The following is a 17,219-nucleotide window of genomic DNA, read 5'->3' on the forward strand; positions in this document are numbered from 1 at the left end:
ATAGAGAGATGGAGAGAAAAGGGATGAAAAATATAGAGAATAATTGATTCTGTAGACCAGTAGGTCACACACCTGGTTTTCATTTGGGCAAAGTTTGTGTATACATTATGTGTAGTTCATAAGTATGTGAGAGAGACTGTGTCTGTCTTCTTGAGTGTGTGTGTGTGTGTGTGTGTGTGTGTGTGTGTGTGTGTGTGTGTGTGTGTGTGTGTGTGTGTGTGTGTGTGTGTGTGTGTGTGTGTGTGTGTGTGTGTGTGTGTGTGTGTGCGCGTAAGAGATATCCGCCTCCACTCAAAGCTGACACAGACCAGACAAAAACAGATGTAGTCCCCAGTGCCACAACAGAAAAGTCCGGAAATGGTGCCTGTTTAACAGCTGTATCTAAGCCCCCCACACACACACACACACACACACACACACACACACACATACACACACACACACACACACACACACACACACAGGCAAATAAACATGCACATTTACAATCACGTATGCACACACGTACACACATGCAGACGCACGCACGCATACATACATACACACACGAACACACACACACACACCACACACACACCACAACTGAAACACCTACACATAAACATATGGTATGTATTAACTAGGGATGAGTTAAATTATGTAACATGTGTGTCGAGTCACTAGGCAACCACAACATGTCTGTCACACACTCCCCTCTCTTACAGCATATAAGGCTGTGGAGTTAGAGCCATATGATGGCTGGTGTGTGTGTGTGTGTGTGTGTGTGTGTGTGTGTGTGTGTGTGTGTGTGTGTGTGTGTGTGTGTGTGTGTGTGTGTGTGTATCTATGCATGCATGATTCTCTCTTACAGCATATAAGGCGGTGGAGTTAGAGCCATATGATGGCTGGGCTGCCTGTGTGTGTGTGTGTGTGTGTGTGTGTGTGTGTGTGTGTGTGTGTGTGTGTGTGTGTGTGTGTGTGTGTGTATGTGTGTGTGTGTGTGTGTGTGTGTGTGTGTGTGTGTGTGTGTGTATGTGTGCATGTTTCTCTCTTACAGCATATAAGGCTGTGGAGTTAGAGCCATATGATGGCTGGGCTGCTTGCGTTTTGAGGAGTCGAAGAGGGGTAAGAGAGAGGATGGGAGAGGAAACGAGACAAAACTGGAGAGAAGGGAGGAGAGGAGAAAGAGGGAGACAAAAATGTAAATAACAGGAGGATGGAGGAAAGAGAAAAAAGGAGAGGAGAGATCCTCTGTGTCACTGAATAGAAATCAACACTTTACAGTCAAACGGTCGGATGACAAGAACAGAATGAAGTGGAAACGACGGCTGGATTTTAGGGAATTGGACCCATGAAAAGAAGGGATGGCTGAATGAGAAAAGGAGGACGTGAAGCAGAAGAGACAGAGACTGATCGCAAAGGTTACTTTTAGTCAAAGCTGATTTAACAGAAATGGCTTCTTCTCGTTTCATCTATCTTTTTTAGAGGCGGAGAAAAAGAATGACAGTGGCCTACATTTCTGCAGCGTCTTGTGTGTGTGTGTGTGTGTGTGTGTGTGTGTGTGTGTGTATGTTGTGTGTGTGTGTGTGTGTGTGTGTGTGTGTGTGTGTTCATGGTGTGCTGGCGTGTTGGCGTGTGTGTGTTAGCATGAGCGTGACCTCTCTTTACGCTAATAAGCCATGACAGGCTACTCATCCTCTGTGGAAACACACACACACACACACACACACACACACACACACACACACACACACACACACACACACATACACTCAGCCTATGTGGAAACACACAGCATATTCCTTCAACCGTCTCAATCTCCTCCGCTCTCCTGTCTCTTTCTCTCCCTCCTATATTTCTACTGCCTCTCTCTCTCTTTACTCATTTTTTCTTTCTCTGTCTCACTGTCGGCTTTGCTCTCTGTTTTTGTTCTTCTCTTTCTTCTTCATCATCTTTCTGTCTCGCTCTTCTTCATGATTGTCCTCCTTGTCCTCCTCTTCTTCCTCCTCCTCTTCTTCCTCCTCTTCTTCTTCTTCTTCATCTCACCCTCTCACTCCCTATGCAGTGCAGTGGTGTGTTGGTGGACCAGCGATGAACACACTCATTTGAAACAGAGGTGGAGGCTCCTGAGATTCAGGGAACACACTGCTGTTTCCCCTACCACTGTTTCTGACCTTTACCACTGGTTAATCTCATATTGTGTGTGTGTGTGTGTGTGTGTGTGTGTGTGTGTGTGTGTGTGTGTGTGTGTGTGTGTGTGTGTGTGTGTGTGTGATTGGCTGTGAAGGTGTGTGTGTGTGTTTGTGTGTGTGTTGTGTGGGGCATTCTTATGTAGTGGTATTTACAGTGCTCCATGCCACTAAGCTGTTTTGTCCACTGCTGTCCTTTAAACTGCAGGGTTCCAGCAGGCATGCTCGCACACACACACACACACACACAGGCACACACACTCTCTCTTCAACACACACACACACACACACACACACACACACACACACACACACACACACACACACCCTGCTGAGCCTGATGGAGGGGGTCTGGAATATGCCATCTCGCATGAGCAACACTGAGTGGCAACACTGTCCGTCTGTGCCACACATACACATAGTACACTCTCTCTCCAGCACACACACACTCACACACACACACACACACACATCCTGCTGTGCCGCACACACACAGAGTGCACTCTCTCCGGAGAGGTCGACTAATGCCTAGCACACACACAGTACTAAGCACATGCTATATATACACAGTATACATAAATACATGTATTCCTATTATTCACATAGAAATGCACACATACATAATGTATACAGCCATGTGCTTATGTTATGTTTGAGTATCTGTCCTCTTGAAGACTCAAGGTTACTGATTGAGGGCCTCTGAAAACAAGTTCTTCCACTGACCTGTGTCACAGTGGAGATGCACTGTAGTATGTGTGTGTGTGTGTGTGTGTGTGTGTGTGTGTGTGTGTGTGTGTGTGTGTGTTTGGATGCATGGGTGTGTGTGTGAGTGTTTGGATGCATGGTTGTGTGTGTGTGTGGGTGGTGTCGGCCTATGTGTGTGTGTGCACACGCACAAAATGCTCTCATTCCCAGGAGGCTCTTGCAGTCTTTCGGTTCCCACCACAGTAGCCACCGAGAGATAGAGAGAAAGAAAGAAAGAAAGAGAGAGAGAGAGAGAGAAAGACAGAGACAAAACAGGGAAAGAATGGGAGAGACTTAATCCAGACCAGCATAAAAGATTCCTCTGCCAAATCCTCCTCAGTCCGTTTCATTTTTTTCCCTCTCTTTTTCATCGCTCATCATAGTGCATGGTTGCTACAGCAACAGCCATGGGGAGCATTTTGGCTTTTTAACCCATCCTTTTAATATTCCATTTTCACCCACGTCACTGTTAACTCTTCTCTCTAGGGTATACTAGTGAGCATGTGTGTGTGTGTGTGTGTGTGTGTATGTGTGTGTGTGTGTGTGTGTGTGTGTGTGTGTGTGTGTGTGTGTGTGTGTGTGTGTGTTTGTTTGTATGCGTATTGGTGTGTATGTGTTTGAGTGTGCGAGTGATTCTGTACGACTGCCACCTTTTATCATTGAGATACCTGCCATACTGCAGAGGGGTGAATTTAGTGTACTTCCAAATGTTCCTGTTCCTGTTCAGGAGCAGAGAGATCATAGATCACGGATGCTGCCTCGACCGACAAGCAATCAAAGCTGTTCAAGTGAGCACAGATGAAACAGGAGAGAGCATGTTTGTGTATGGATATATGAGTGTGTTTGTGTGTGGAAGTGTGCGTAAGTGCGAGTACGTGCTTTTGAGTTTTTGTTTTGGATGGGGGATGGGTAGGGAGGGGGTGAAGTCACGACTCACGAGTCTCGCAAATGCCAGCCAGAGCGATGACACATTGAGTGTTTTTTCAGCTTGAGCGTCTTCTGACCCAGGATCAGTAATTATACCATCGTCTCTGTGTGTGTGTGTGTCAGTCTGTATATTCATTCACTTACCGCGCACAGAACGATGTGTGTGTGTGTGTGTGTGTGTGTGTGTGTGTGTGTGTGTCAGTCTGTATATGCATTTACTTACCGCACACAGAGCCGAAGTGGCTGCCATCAGAGCGGAGTGTGTGTGTGTGTGTGTGTGTGTGTGTGAGTGTGTTTGTGTGTGGCAGTCTGTATATGCATTCACTTACCACACGCAGAGCAGAAGTGGCGATGAGATCGCGGGGTCAGAAAACCTACTGCATTATGTGTCAGTGTATTTAGCATGAGGTGATAACTAGTGTGAGAACTGTTTACTACAAGACACAGCAGTGTGGCAGTCCATCTGTAAGCAGAACTGTGTGTGTGTGTGTGTGTGTGTGTGTGTGTGTGTGTGTGTGTGTGTGTGTGTGTGTGTGTGTGTTTGTGTACTACGAGACACAGCAGCGTGGCTCCATCCGTAAGCAGTAAGAGCTGGGTGTGATGGACAGTTGATGCTACATACTGTAGATCTCTAGAACATTCAGAGGCCTCGTATGTGATAGCTCGTGTGATAGCTTGTATGTGATAGCTCGCGTGATAGCTTGTGTGATAGCTTGTATGTGATAGCTCGCGTGATAGCTTGTGTGATAGCTTGTATGTGATAGCTCGTGTGATAGCTTGTATGTGATAGCTCGTGTGATAGCTTGCATGTGATAGCTCGTGTCACTTATTGAAAGCTGCACATGAAGCACAAGTAAGGGACACAAGAGAGATTCTTTGATCGGTGGTTTTGTAAGAGTGAGAAACTGAGCACGTGCGAGAGCATTTTGCTCTTATATAGTAAACTGCAGGCAAACATTCAGAAAGGGGTCAAAGCCTGGGAGACAGTGGAGGTGTGTGTGTGTGTGTGTGTGTGGGGGGGGGGGTGTTTGTGTGTAACAGACTGGGAGACATTGGAGGTGTGTGTGTGAGTGTCACAGACTGGGAGACATTGGAGGTGTGTGTGTGTTTGTGTGTCACAGACTGGGAGACATTGGAGGTGTGTGTGTGTGGGTCACAGACTGGGAGACATTGGAGGTGTGTGTGTGTGGGTCACAGACTGGGAGACATTGGAGGTGTGTGTGTGGGGGGGGGGGGTCGTTTGTGTGTCACAGACTGGGAGACATTGGAGGTGTGTGTGTGGGGGTCACAGACTGGGAGACATTGGAGGTGTGTGTGTGTGGGTCACAGACTGGGAGACATTGGAGGTGTGTGTGTGTGGGTCACAGACTGGGAGACATTGGAGGTGTGTGTGTGTGGGTCACAGACTGGGAGACATTGGAGGTGTGTGTGTGTGTGTGGGTCACAGACTGGGAGACATTGGAGGTGTGTGTGTGTGTGTGGAGGTCGTTTGTGTGTCACAGACTGGGAGACATTGGAGGTGTGTGTGTGTGTGGGGGGGTCGTTTGTGTGTCACAGACTGGGAGACATTGGAGGTGTGTGTGTGTGGGTCACAGACTGGGAGACATTGGAGGTGTGTGTGTGTGGGGGGGGGGGTCGTTTGTGTGTCACAGACTGGGAGACATTGGAGGTGTGTGTGTGGGGGGGGGGTGTTTGTGTGTCACAGACTGGGAGACATTGGAGGTGTGTGTGTGTGGGTCACAGACTGGGAGACATTGGAGGTGTGTGTGTGTGGGTCACAGACTGGGAGACATTGGAGGTGTGTGTGTGTGTGTGGGTCACAGACTGGGAGACATTGGAGGTGTGTGTGTGTGGGGGGGTCGTTTGTGTGTCACAGACTGGGAGACATTGGAGGTGTGTGTGTGTGTGGGGGGGTCGTTTGTGTGTCACAGACTGGGAGACATTGGAGGTTTGTGTGTGTGGGTCACAGACTGGGAGACATTGGAGGTTTGTGTGTGTGGGTCACAGACTGGGAGACATTGGAGGTGTGTGTGTGTGTGTGTGGGTCACATACTTGGAGACATTGGAGGTGTGTATATGTGTATGTGTGTGTGTTTCCATATGTACAGTGAAAACTGTACATATGGAAAAAAAACTATTACGCCCCCATTCCCTCCTACGAAGTTATGGCCATGCCACCAATAGCATCATAAACGTTTAAGTCACTAATAATCTGAACTACTATGCTCTGAGTTCTGTAGCATAAGTGAACTCAACTGAAATCCCCCTGGGCCGGTGGAGTCTGTCACAGCCAATCCTCCGGCAAATTAACCGGCCAACCAATCTGCTTAAATTTCAGCTAAAAAAAGCTTTGAATAATAAACCTTTCAAGCTGTCATCCCTGAGTAGTAACCTTATCAGATATAACATCCCCACCCACCAGGATCCTTGGATGGTTTCACACTGCAATGACTCTGCCACAGACAACAACTGGTCTAAGAGCAAGCCAGTCTGGGGCATAATGTTTCCAGGATGAAATGACCTTATTCAGTTTTGATTTATTTTTTAACTCCATTTATTATACGGCTCTTCAGAATGTTCCAAAAAGTACCGTTTATTTGAATGGGCCATCCCTACGTCATACCCTACATTAATTCCTGCTAACAGACCGCTGCGAAAAGATAATGACCACTGTCATTGGCAACGGGTTTTGTGCTTCTAATTCACCTCTTTCATATCATTCCGCAAGAAGTCCAGTCATTTTAACGTAACAGACTCATGGTAATTTGAAGTCAGCAAGTAATGGGTTGCTATGCAACACCTGAAACTTCAAAGTTCTATTTGCTTGAAGAACTATTTATTTCTAAACGGGACTCATGAAACGGCAACTAAATCATTAAAAAGAGGTATGTTGGAGGAATGTCTTCTATAATTTTTGGCAAGTAACCGTATAATAAGCGGGATAATGTATTGTCCGTCGGTCATTCTCCAAAAATAATTCCCTTCAGGACGAAACAACACCCTCCGCTGCGTGTCGGGGTGTTGTTCGCCCCGTCGGGAATTATTTTTGGAGAATGACCTCCGGACAATACATTATCCCTTACGTATTGCTCTTGCTGCTTGCTTTTATTAATTTTATGTAAAGCACTTTGAGCTGCAACTCTTGTACAAAATGTGCTATATAGATAAAGTCTTACTTACTTACTTATATGGGAAAATACATTGAGTTCTCTCAGCTCAGGAAATAGACTATACATTGAGTTCTCTCAGTGCAGGAAATAGACTATACATTGAGTTCTCTCAGTGCAGGAAATAGACTATACATTGAGTTCTCTCAGTGCAGGAAATAGACTATACATTGAGTTCTCTCAGTGCAGGAAATAGACTATACATTGAGTTCTCTCAGTGCAGGAAATAGACTATACATTGAGTTCTCTCAGTGCAGGAAATAGACTATACATTGAGTTCTCTCAGTGCAGGAAATAGACTATACATTGAGTTCTCTCAGTGCAGGATATAGACTATACATTGAGTTCTCTTAGTGCAGGAAATAGACTATACATTGAGTTCTCTCAGCTCAGGATATAGACTATACATTGAGTTCTCATAGTGCAGGAAATAGACCATTCTTTGCCCACAGAGTTAATGCCAGCGCCACTAGTAGTTTTGTGTCATGATTGTGTCATAATTGAATTGTTTGTGCTGAGTCATGACAAGAGCCCTTCAACATAATGGCTACATGTGCCGGATTGAGCGAGTGCTAATACTCCTGGCTATTACTGCATCACATCATTTTCTCGTATTGTTCCCCCCTCGCTTTTGGCAGTCCCACTTTCTTTTTCTGCCACTTTTCTGGGGGTTCTCTTCGTCCTCGGTTCCCCTCTTCATTAGGGCTATTGTTCTTTTTTTTGTGTCTTTCCCACCATGAGCTTTTATGCCAGAGGGGGTATATCTCTTCCTCGTTGCTAGGCAACAGTCTCCAGACTGAAAGACGAAAGCATGGCCCAGTCGTCATGGCGATGTCAGTGGTGTGAAGGGTGAATGGTGTCTGGGTACGTTTGTGAGCATGTTGGTAGAGGGGGTTGTGTGTGTATCTGTGTGTGTGTGTGTGTTTGAGTGAGTGTGTGTGTGTATGTGTGTGAGTGTGTGTGTGTGAGAGAGACAGAGAGAGAGAGAGTGAGGTGGGATCTCTGGCAGTTATTTTATGGAAAGTGTTTCAGGCTCCATTCACACACACACACACACACACACACTCCTGTGGGTACCCACACATCTACAATCTACAAGTGGAAAGGACTGCACAGTAGTTTTCCTAAGCATGGCAATATATGGAAGACAGGAAAAAACTAAAGGGGAAGTATAGAGATCATTGAAAGAAAGGAAACGGATAGAAGGGAGGAGAAAAGAATGGAATGGGGAGATGAATAACAGAGAGAGAGAAATAGGAGAGAGAGAAAGATGGAAAGAGGTGAGTGAGAGAAAGAGAGACGGAAAGAGGTGAGAGAGAGAAATAGGAGAGAGAGACAGAGAAAGACGGAAAGAGGTGAGAGAGAGAAAGAGGGAGAGAGAGAGAGGTCATGGGAAACTGACAGCTGAAGGAAGCCAACTGGTAGACCGATATACAAGAAAATGTGTGTGTGTGTTAGTGTGTGTGTGTGTGTGTGTGTGTGTGTGTTTGTGTGTGTGTGTGTGTGTGTGTGTGTGCACGCAGGCTGCCCTTTTTGCCTGCAACAACTTTTTATCCAGTTGAATTGAAAGCAGTAAAATCCAATAACCCCTACAGAGGGGTCTTTTACATGTGCGTCAACACTCCCACTCAACCAGACACAAGCGCACACACACACACACACACACTCCGACTCAAGCAGACACACTAACAGACATGGGCAGATAGAGAGGAAGCACAGACACACAAACACACATATACACACTCATATACACACTCAAATACACACATACACACACAAACACACACACACACACAGATGTTTGAAAACATGCACAAATATGCATGCACATACATATGCAACACATGCAGACATCGATACCCATAAACTCACAGATAAAGTCCTGTTCACACACTCACACACTCACTCAAACACACTCAAACATATACAGTACACACATTCAAACACACACACACACACACACACATGCAGACATTGATACCCATAAACTCACAGATAAAGTCCTGCATGCTCAACACAACATGTGCAAACACTAACTGATAAATGTAGTTATCAACCCTTCACCACACACACACTCACACAGAGACACACACACACAGACACACACACACACAGACACACAATCACAGAGACACACACACACAGACACACACACACACAGACACACACACACTCACACAGAGACACACACACACACACACACACACACACACACACACACACACACACACACACACACACACACAGACCCACACACACATACAGATACTCACACACACACAGACGAGTTTTCTCTGAGAAGAGCTCGCTGCTGTCTCTCCTTACAGAACACCACTGTGCTTCACATTCCCTCAGACACAAGCATGCTTTTGTTTTCTAGCCGCTGTGTGTGTGTGCGTTTGTGTGTGTATGTGTGTGTGTGTGTGTGAGAGAGTCTGTGTGGAGGGGTGTCAAGGCCGGCTCTGGGCCCTGCCAGCCCCTCTCTCCAATCCCCCCCCCCCCCCCCCCCCCCAACATCTACCGTGACCAAACTCTGAAAGGAACGCAACACCACCCCCACCCCCACCCCCCAACACACACACCCACCTCTCAGCAAAAGAGGGGACCCCCCTGGCTGTGCTCTTGGCCTGGCTCCCCTTTCTCAGCCACACACTGCCAAAGACTGTCCTTTTAGCTGCACTATACGTGCAGACAGGACCTGCTGTTCACTCTGACACACACACACACACACACACACACAAAGATGAATGCATGAAAGAACGTGCAGGGACCCAGATCATGCAAATGCAGATAAGCGTAGGAAGTACAAATAACCAAATGCACAGTACCATCCATGCAAAAAAAAATGCACCAAAGCACAACTTGAGTATATGTGCATGTATATGTGCACGCCTGTGCCATAGCAGCATGCACATAAATGCAATCTTTTATGCATGCACATACAAAGACTTGAGGCAAATGTGCATGCACAACATATAGAAACAAAAGACCGAACACAGGATCACACACATGCACACACACTCACACACAGAGAAACACCCACCATGCGTTAATTTAAATTAATGAATTATAGAAAAATAACGCATACACATTTTCTTGCACAGATTAATCACACTCTATGCCCCTTGACCCCACGTGTCACTGTGCCCCACTCCGCAGCGGCCATATTGGTGGCATATAGTGGCCAGTCTCCGTTCATATTTTCCCCACTTTGGAGCGAGCGTCAATGTTTTGACTCCACTCCCATAACCATACCAAACACTCACACAAATACACACACACACCCACACATACTGAAGTTTGTATAACACACTCATGCGAAAAGCAGCCAAATTCAGGTGTTAAAGTACTTTCTTCAATATTTCTGATTTATGAGGCATTAAAACTGGAAAACAATGGGCCTCATTCTCAAATGCAGTTGAGAAGAATTTAAGAAGGAACTTCTTCTGAACTCCTCTTCCGGTGGGTTTAGGACAATGTTTGCCATTCTCGAACGTTTTCTCATCTGGGATTTCTTCTGAACTTCAGAAGACTTTCAGAATACGAAATAGCAGTCGTAAGTCTGACAAAATGTTTTCTCAAATGCGATTCCTTAAAAACCACAAGATGGCCCCGATTTTCTTGTGGTTATTTGAGGCATCGCATTTAAGAAAGTGTCAATGCTGAATTTGTGAGAAATCGTTGGTGATTGCGTTCACATCAACTCTACAGACATCCTCGGATTTAAATAATTATAATAATAATAAATAATAAAGAATATTTGTATCATTAACAATTACGTTCACATTTATAGTCATGATTTTACAAAGCAGCTTGATGTCATTAAATAAATTAAAGGACTACACCAGGATGCTGCGCTAGTCTAGTAAGCGTCGTTTGGCACTGCCGTCTGTGCAAGTACAGCAATCCAGACTATTCTCATTTGCAGTGTTAGATCTGAACGCGTTCATTGAAAGAAAGTTCATGAACTCGTTCATAATTTTGGTGAACGTGAACTGAACGTACGGAAATCCTGCTTGATGAACGATACTAAAAATGAGGCCCAATAACGTCATACCTATATGCACAAAGTTATATTTGTTAGACTTGTTTTCTGTTTGTAGTATGCACAAAGTTGAGGATGGTTGGCTAATATGTGTGGTGAGATCTTGTTAATCTATTTTGGTTACTAAGGTTACTAAGAATAACATTGTACAGTCTAACTATTCTTCTTGACTGTTGCTGGTAATACTTAGCATGGTCGGCAGTGTTACACGCTTTAAATCTTAAGACGCAGACATTTCTGCAGTGTTACACGCTTTAAATCTTGAGACTCAGACATCACTGCAGTGTTATACGCTTTAAAGCTTAAGATGCAGACATCTCGGCAGACCTTGCAATGCAGTTGGTGGCCAGATCCCCCAAAAAACATTAGTTACCCCTCAGAAAGGCATTTTTCATGAACCATAGACCATCACCACACTAATCATTAAGGCTCACCAAAAAGAGGGTGTAATTGGCCAACCATTCCTATCACTGAATATTTAAAGAGGCATTGACCTTTCCATGTCTAATGAATTAAATCTATCCTACCCTTTTGCCAATAGGTCCGAAGCTAAGACAAAGTGGGGATTTAACGCAGTGCCCTGTAATTGAGACACACAAACACACACCACACACACACACACACACACACACACACACACACACACACACACACACACACACACACACACACACACACATCCTTGTTTTCAAGCCCTGATGCTGTTCAGCCTCATTTAATGTAATTATGGCAGAACCAGTAAGCACAACCATATCACTTTGTGCAGGAAAAGAACCCCATTAAAACATGTAGTGTAGTGTAAACTCAGTATTGACAATGACTTGAACATTGTGTTTGACAGATGAACAAACCACTGCTAATGGCAGTAATTGTGATAAATATAAATAACATAATGACATATCATATAATATAAATAACATCATGACATAATATAATATTAATAACGAAATGACATAAACGTTCACAACTCTGTTAATGAGCAGATGAGGGGGTTAGAGATTTGTGTATATTTGTCACCAGCATTACAAATTATTTTGTACTAATTACACATTCTGTGACCCCTGACCCCAGGAATGATTTTTAAAAAATCACTAAGCTATAATCATTTATATAATTATTATATTTTATATATATTATTGAAAATAATTAATACATTGCATAATAGCATTAATCCTATGTCATCAAAACAAAGAAAGTTGAACAAAGAAGATTGTGAGACAAAGCTGGGTTCATCGTTTAATTCAATTAGATTTAAATACTTTAGGTTGATATACTAAGTTGATACAACACAAATGAAATTGTTAAAAAAGATATTTAAAATAAAGTCATGGCTGGCAACAGTTATACACACATCCACACACAAACACATACAAAGAATAGCTTCTTCGCTACCTGTTGCGCCATACTCATGGCAGCGCCTGTAGATGAAGGTAATAACTATATGATATGTACAATTATGTTCGTGTCATTTTCAAGTGCGTTTCGGATTTCTAATGTTTTTTTTTTATAGTCCACTGGTTAGTATGGGAAAAGGAAACCCGACAGAATGAACAAGACCCTGATGCACAGCTGTGGCCATCACCGTGACCACAAGCACACACACACACACACACACACACACACACACACACACACACACACACACACACACACACACACAAATACTGTTCCATCATTCTCAGATGCAGGCACACATGTGTGAGGTTAATAAAGACAGGCCTGAAGAGTCTGATATATGAAGGAGAGATGAGGTCTACACCTGTTTTCACTGTTTGTCATATAGTCAAGATCTACAGATCGAGAGAGAAAGAAAAAACAGAGACAGCGAGAGTGAGAGAGTGAGGGAGTGAGAGAGAGAAGAGAAAGATAGAGAGCGTGATAGAGAGAGAGTGAGGGAGAGAAAGAGAGAGTGAGAAAGAGGTGCAGAAGGAGAGATTGCAATCTCTTTTCACATTTAACCACTTCTGGATGCATTTTGTGTATGCATGTGGTAATGTGTGTGTGTGTGTGTGTGTGTGTGTGTGTGTGTATGTGTGGTGTGTGTGTGTGTGTGTGTGTGTGTGTGTGTGTGTCTGCACACACAGACCCAGCAGCTGGTGGACGCTTAGGAGCCGTTTGCTGATTTTGACATGAAGTGAACAGGATTAGAATCCAGGATGGTGTCTTCAAGCAAAAATCCTAAACATGTCCTCAATAATAATAATAATTATAAAGTTAAAACGTGTATAAACATACATAAGCTTTACTCATGTAGTTTAGCATTTAAATATGTAGTGTGCTATATCCTAAAATATATATTGTTCAGTGTAAATATATAGTTTTCTCCAGATTTTGAAGTCAACCCTTTAACAATCCCAGAATACATCTATTTAAGTATATTTGATAGATGGAGAAAAAATCTATCTATCTATCTATCTATCCTTCTTTCCATCCATCCATCCATCCATCCATACCTCCATACATACATACCAACATGTATGCAAACATGCTTATTTCTTTCTTACTTTTCTTCTTTGTAGGCAGTTTAGCCAATTCCGTGTCTTGTAGGAGGTTTTGTAAGTCTATCTTGCAAATGCCGCAGCTTACTATCATAAAAAACAAACAATATGTGTGTGAGATTACAGCAACAAAAAAGGCTCTTTCTCAGCCTATCACTGTTGACTTGTTTGATAACATTACAGTAGCCCATCCAATCATGCATGTTTTGGTGGATAGTGCCACCACATTTGGTCCAATCAGGGTTAACATTGATGATAAACCTCAAGCTCTAGACGTAATCCTCTTCACCACAGCTGACTTCAGTGGAAAACATTTTACTACCAAATGAAGTATTTATTTATATTCCATTTTAATATTTTACTATGTGATTATGCTCTATATCTAAATGTTGATTCTTGTACTGTGGTGGAATTGTGTGTTTCACGACGTAGATACTGAATTAAACTACATTATTTCTGCTCTCGATGTATTATACACTATTATTGGCTTGTTCTCTGCTGCCCTCTGATGGCAACATGGCGTAAGCACTTCTAGTATTTAGGTCATCTTTCAGCACAAACCCATTGCGTTTGTTTATTTATGATAAGATTGCCAGACAATAGCACAGCACAAGGCCAGATTTCTCAGTATGCTGAGCAATGTGTGAGTGTGTGCATATCTCTGTGTGTGTGTGTGTGTATGCATATATCTGTGTGTGTGTGTGTGTGTGAAAGACCAATAGAGAAAGAACTCAGTGTGAGATGCCATTGTTTTCCTCCCGCCAGTTAAACAATTGGTCTGTTATTTATTTAATTAATTATTTAGTCATGCGCTGTATGTCTGTGTGTGGTTGTGTATATGTGTATGCATGAAGACAGTTACCTCTCATCATTCTCCCCCTCAGTCTGTACCCGGGTGTTAAAACATGCCATATGCAACCATTTCCTCTTACTTACTTACTCACTCACTGCATACATGTACAGTTATGTGCGCAGTACAATAACATGACACTTACAGTGTTCAGATGCCGAGACGACTGTTGTTTCTTAGTATACTATTTTTGGAACCTCATCAAGTGCTGGAGCACCATAGCATACTGTCCTCATACAGCAAACCTCCTGCCACTCTCCTCTATGCTGTTTTACCTGCTGTACTTACCAATGACCCCTAGAGGGAGATAGAGAGTAATCATCAAGGTTTAGTGACGTCTGATGGTGTAGAATCATTTCAATACGTGTCACTATTGCTTCTGAGTTTACCTTAGTTACTAGCTTTATATGAGGGTTTGTTCTTTCGAAATCGGTCTCTCCTGTTACTGAAAATGCTTTGCCAACATCCTCAGTGAATGATACAGTGCAGTGGTATGGTGCAGTCTCTGCACTGGCAAAATGTTGACTTCATTGTTTTTGTTACCATCGTTGATTTCCTAAAGAAAAATCTCTCTCTCATCCCTCTCTCTCTCTTTTTTTCCCCTCTTCCATCCCTCCTTCGCTTCCTTCCCTCTCACTCTTTCTCACTCCCGCAGACCATGTCAGAGTACAGTTCCCTGCTTAGCGACCTGTCTGAGAACATCACCAATGAGGATCTGGAGCAGCTGAAGTCAGCGTGCAAAGAGGACCTCACTGAGGACCAGAGCAACACCATCACCTCCTCCAAAGAGTGGTTCAGCTACCTGGAGAAGAATGACAAACTGGCACAGGGTAGGGTGGAGAGAGAGAGAAAAAGAGAGAGACAGAGACAGAGAGAAAGAGATGATCTTATATTTTTCATACTACGGGTTTCATTACTGTTGGAGTTCACATTGAAAATAGGAATTCTAACGCTACAAATTTCATAACAATTTTGAGTTTTCATGTCTTTTAAAATGATATATTATTGATTATACAATATATTTGTTATTGACGTGTGTTGTGCCAAAGTAGTTTTGAACTTGTATTTATCGTTACCATGGTAAATCTCTGAAATAATTTTGGGTCATATCTCCCAGCCCTAAGTTGTAATTAACTATAACGAGAACAACATGTCATGAGAGAGTTAATGAAGAAGTACAGTACCAGTCAAAAGTTTGGACACACCTTTCATTTTTTGGAGAAGTGTTTTCCTTACTTTTATTTATTTCTACCTTGTAGATTAATACTGAAGAAATTCAAAATACAAAAGAACACAAATTGAATGACATACCAAACAAAAAAAGTGTTATATACCATGTAGAACATAACAAAAGCAAAGAAATCACTTCTCAAAAAATGAGAAGGTGTGTCCAAACTTTTGACTGGTACTGTAGTTTGGCCATTTGTTAATAAAAAAGGGGGGTGTTCTATCAGAACATTAGTGAACCAAGGCACGCAGGAAGCCCTCCAGTCCAGCCACTAAAGAAAGACGAATCTAGACGATAAACAAACTAATTAAAGTGGACTCAGTGAAATATGTGTTGAATTGTATTGTGTTTTGGCCGTGGTTCCCACACAGATAACCTGTCCTACATTGAGCACATCTTTGAGATCTCACGGCGGCCCGACCTCCTGACCCGCGTCATCGAGTACCGCACGACTGTCCTTAAGATCTCAGAGGACGACGAGATCGACACCAAACTCACGCGCATCCCCTCTGCTAAGAAATACAAGGGTATGCATCTGCCCTGATCCTGGCTTTTCTCAATCTCCTCCATTCAATCTCTCTTCCTCAATCTCCTCCATTCAATCTCTCTTTCTCAATATCCTCCATTCAATCACTCTTCCTCAATCTCCTCCATTCAATCTCTCTTCCTCAATCTCCTCCATTCAATCTCTCTTTCTCAATCTCCTCCATTCAATCTCTCTTTCTCAATCTCTGCCGTTGCTCAGTGCTCTAGAACTTTTTTTTTTTGTCTGGGTTTTCAAATATAATGGACTCTTTCTTTGTCTTTCCTCTAATTCCTTCTTTCTTCTTCTCCACTGTGCCAGATATCATCCGCCAGCCCTCTGAGGATGAGATCATCAAGCTGGCCCCTCCTCCAAAGAAAGCGTGAGGTCAAAGGCAGTGACCTTTGAACTTCACCCTTGGCACGCCACTTCGCCCAATCATCTATAGCCCCCCCTCCTCCCCCACCTTCATCTGACCATGTCCCTCGTACAGCCCCCCCCCCCCCCCCCCCCCCCAAAAAAAAAAACCTACAAACACAACAAACAAGCAGCAGTCGACCAATCAGATTGCCACAATGCTTCATTTCATCACTCACCTCTTCCCTTGATGTTAAAGGAAGGAATGAAGTGTGCACACATAAGATAGAGAGAGAGAGAGAGAGAGAGAGAGAGAGAGAGAGCACGAAGGCACACCTTGCATCTTGCCATTCATCGATATGAAAAGCATGTGTGAATGAGTGTGCATATGTAGCTGAGTGTGTCAACACCGTTGCAAAGCATGCTGGGAGCGCAAGCTCTTATGTCGCAGCCTACCCGATTGGCTTAGTTAAACATGGAGCATCGGCCTTCTTTTGCTGTTCCCTCATTCCCCATGTGTCCCACACATAGCCCAGTACTAGATGCTGGAAGTTACGCAAGCAAACGACAGAATGTGCAAGGATAAAGCGAGAAAAATTAAAAAGACGAGAACAAAAGAAGAAAGAAAACAGAGGGTTCATTTGACAGCAGAAAGGCCAACGTTTGCCTTTTGCTTTTAATTTGCTTAAGGGACTGAACTGCTTTTCTTTTG

At 43.6% G+C, this 17,219-nt stretch overlaps 1 protein-coding gene across 1 annotated transcript in view; it reads left to right on the top strand.

Annotated features, from left to right (window-relative positions):
* The window catches only part of pea15 (proliferation and apoptosis adaptor protein 15), a 36,908-nt gene extending 20,305 nt beyond the window's left edge, over positions 1-16,603 (top strand). Inside the window, exons 2-4 of the mRNA XM_080860138.1 lie at positions 15,055-15,229; positions 15,999-16,154; positions 16,472-16,603. Coding sequence (XP_080716264.1) covers positions 15,058-15,229; positions 15,999-16,154; positions 16,472-16,536 — 393 coding nt within the window. The 5' untranslated portion in view covers positions 15,055-15,057 and the 3' untranslated portion in view covers positions 16,537-16,603. The remainder of the gene's footprint in view (positions 1-15,054; positions 15,230-15,998; positions 16,155-16,471) is intronic.
* Positions 16,604-17,219: the final 616 nt, after the last annotated feature.

Source organism: Sprattus sprattus (assembly GCF_963457725.1).
Source record: "Sprattus sprattus genome assembly, chromosome: 21".
Taxonomy (NCBI): Eukaryota; Metazoa; Chordata; class Actinopteri; order Clupeiformes; family Clupeidae; genus Sprattus; species Sprattus sprattus.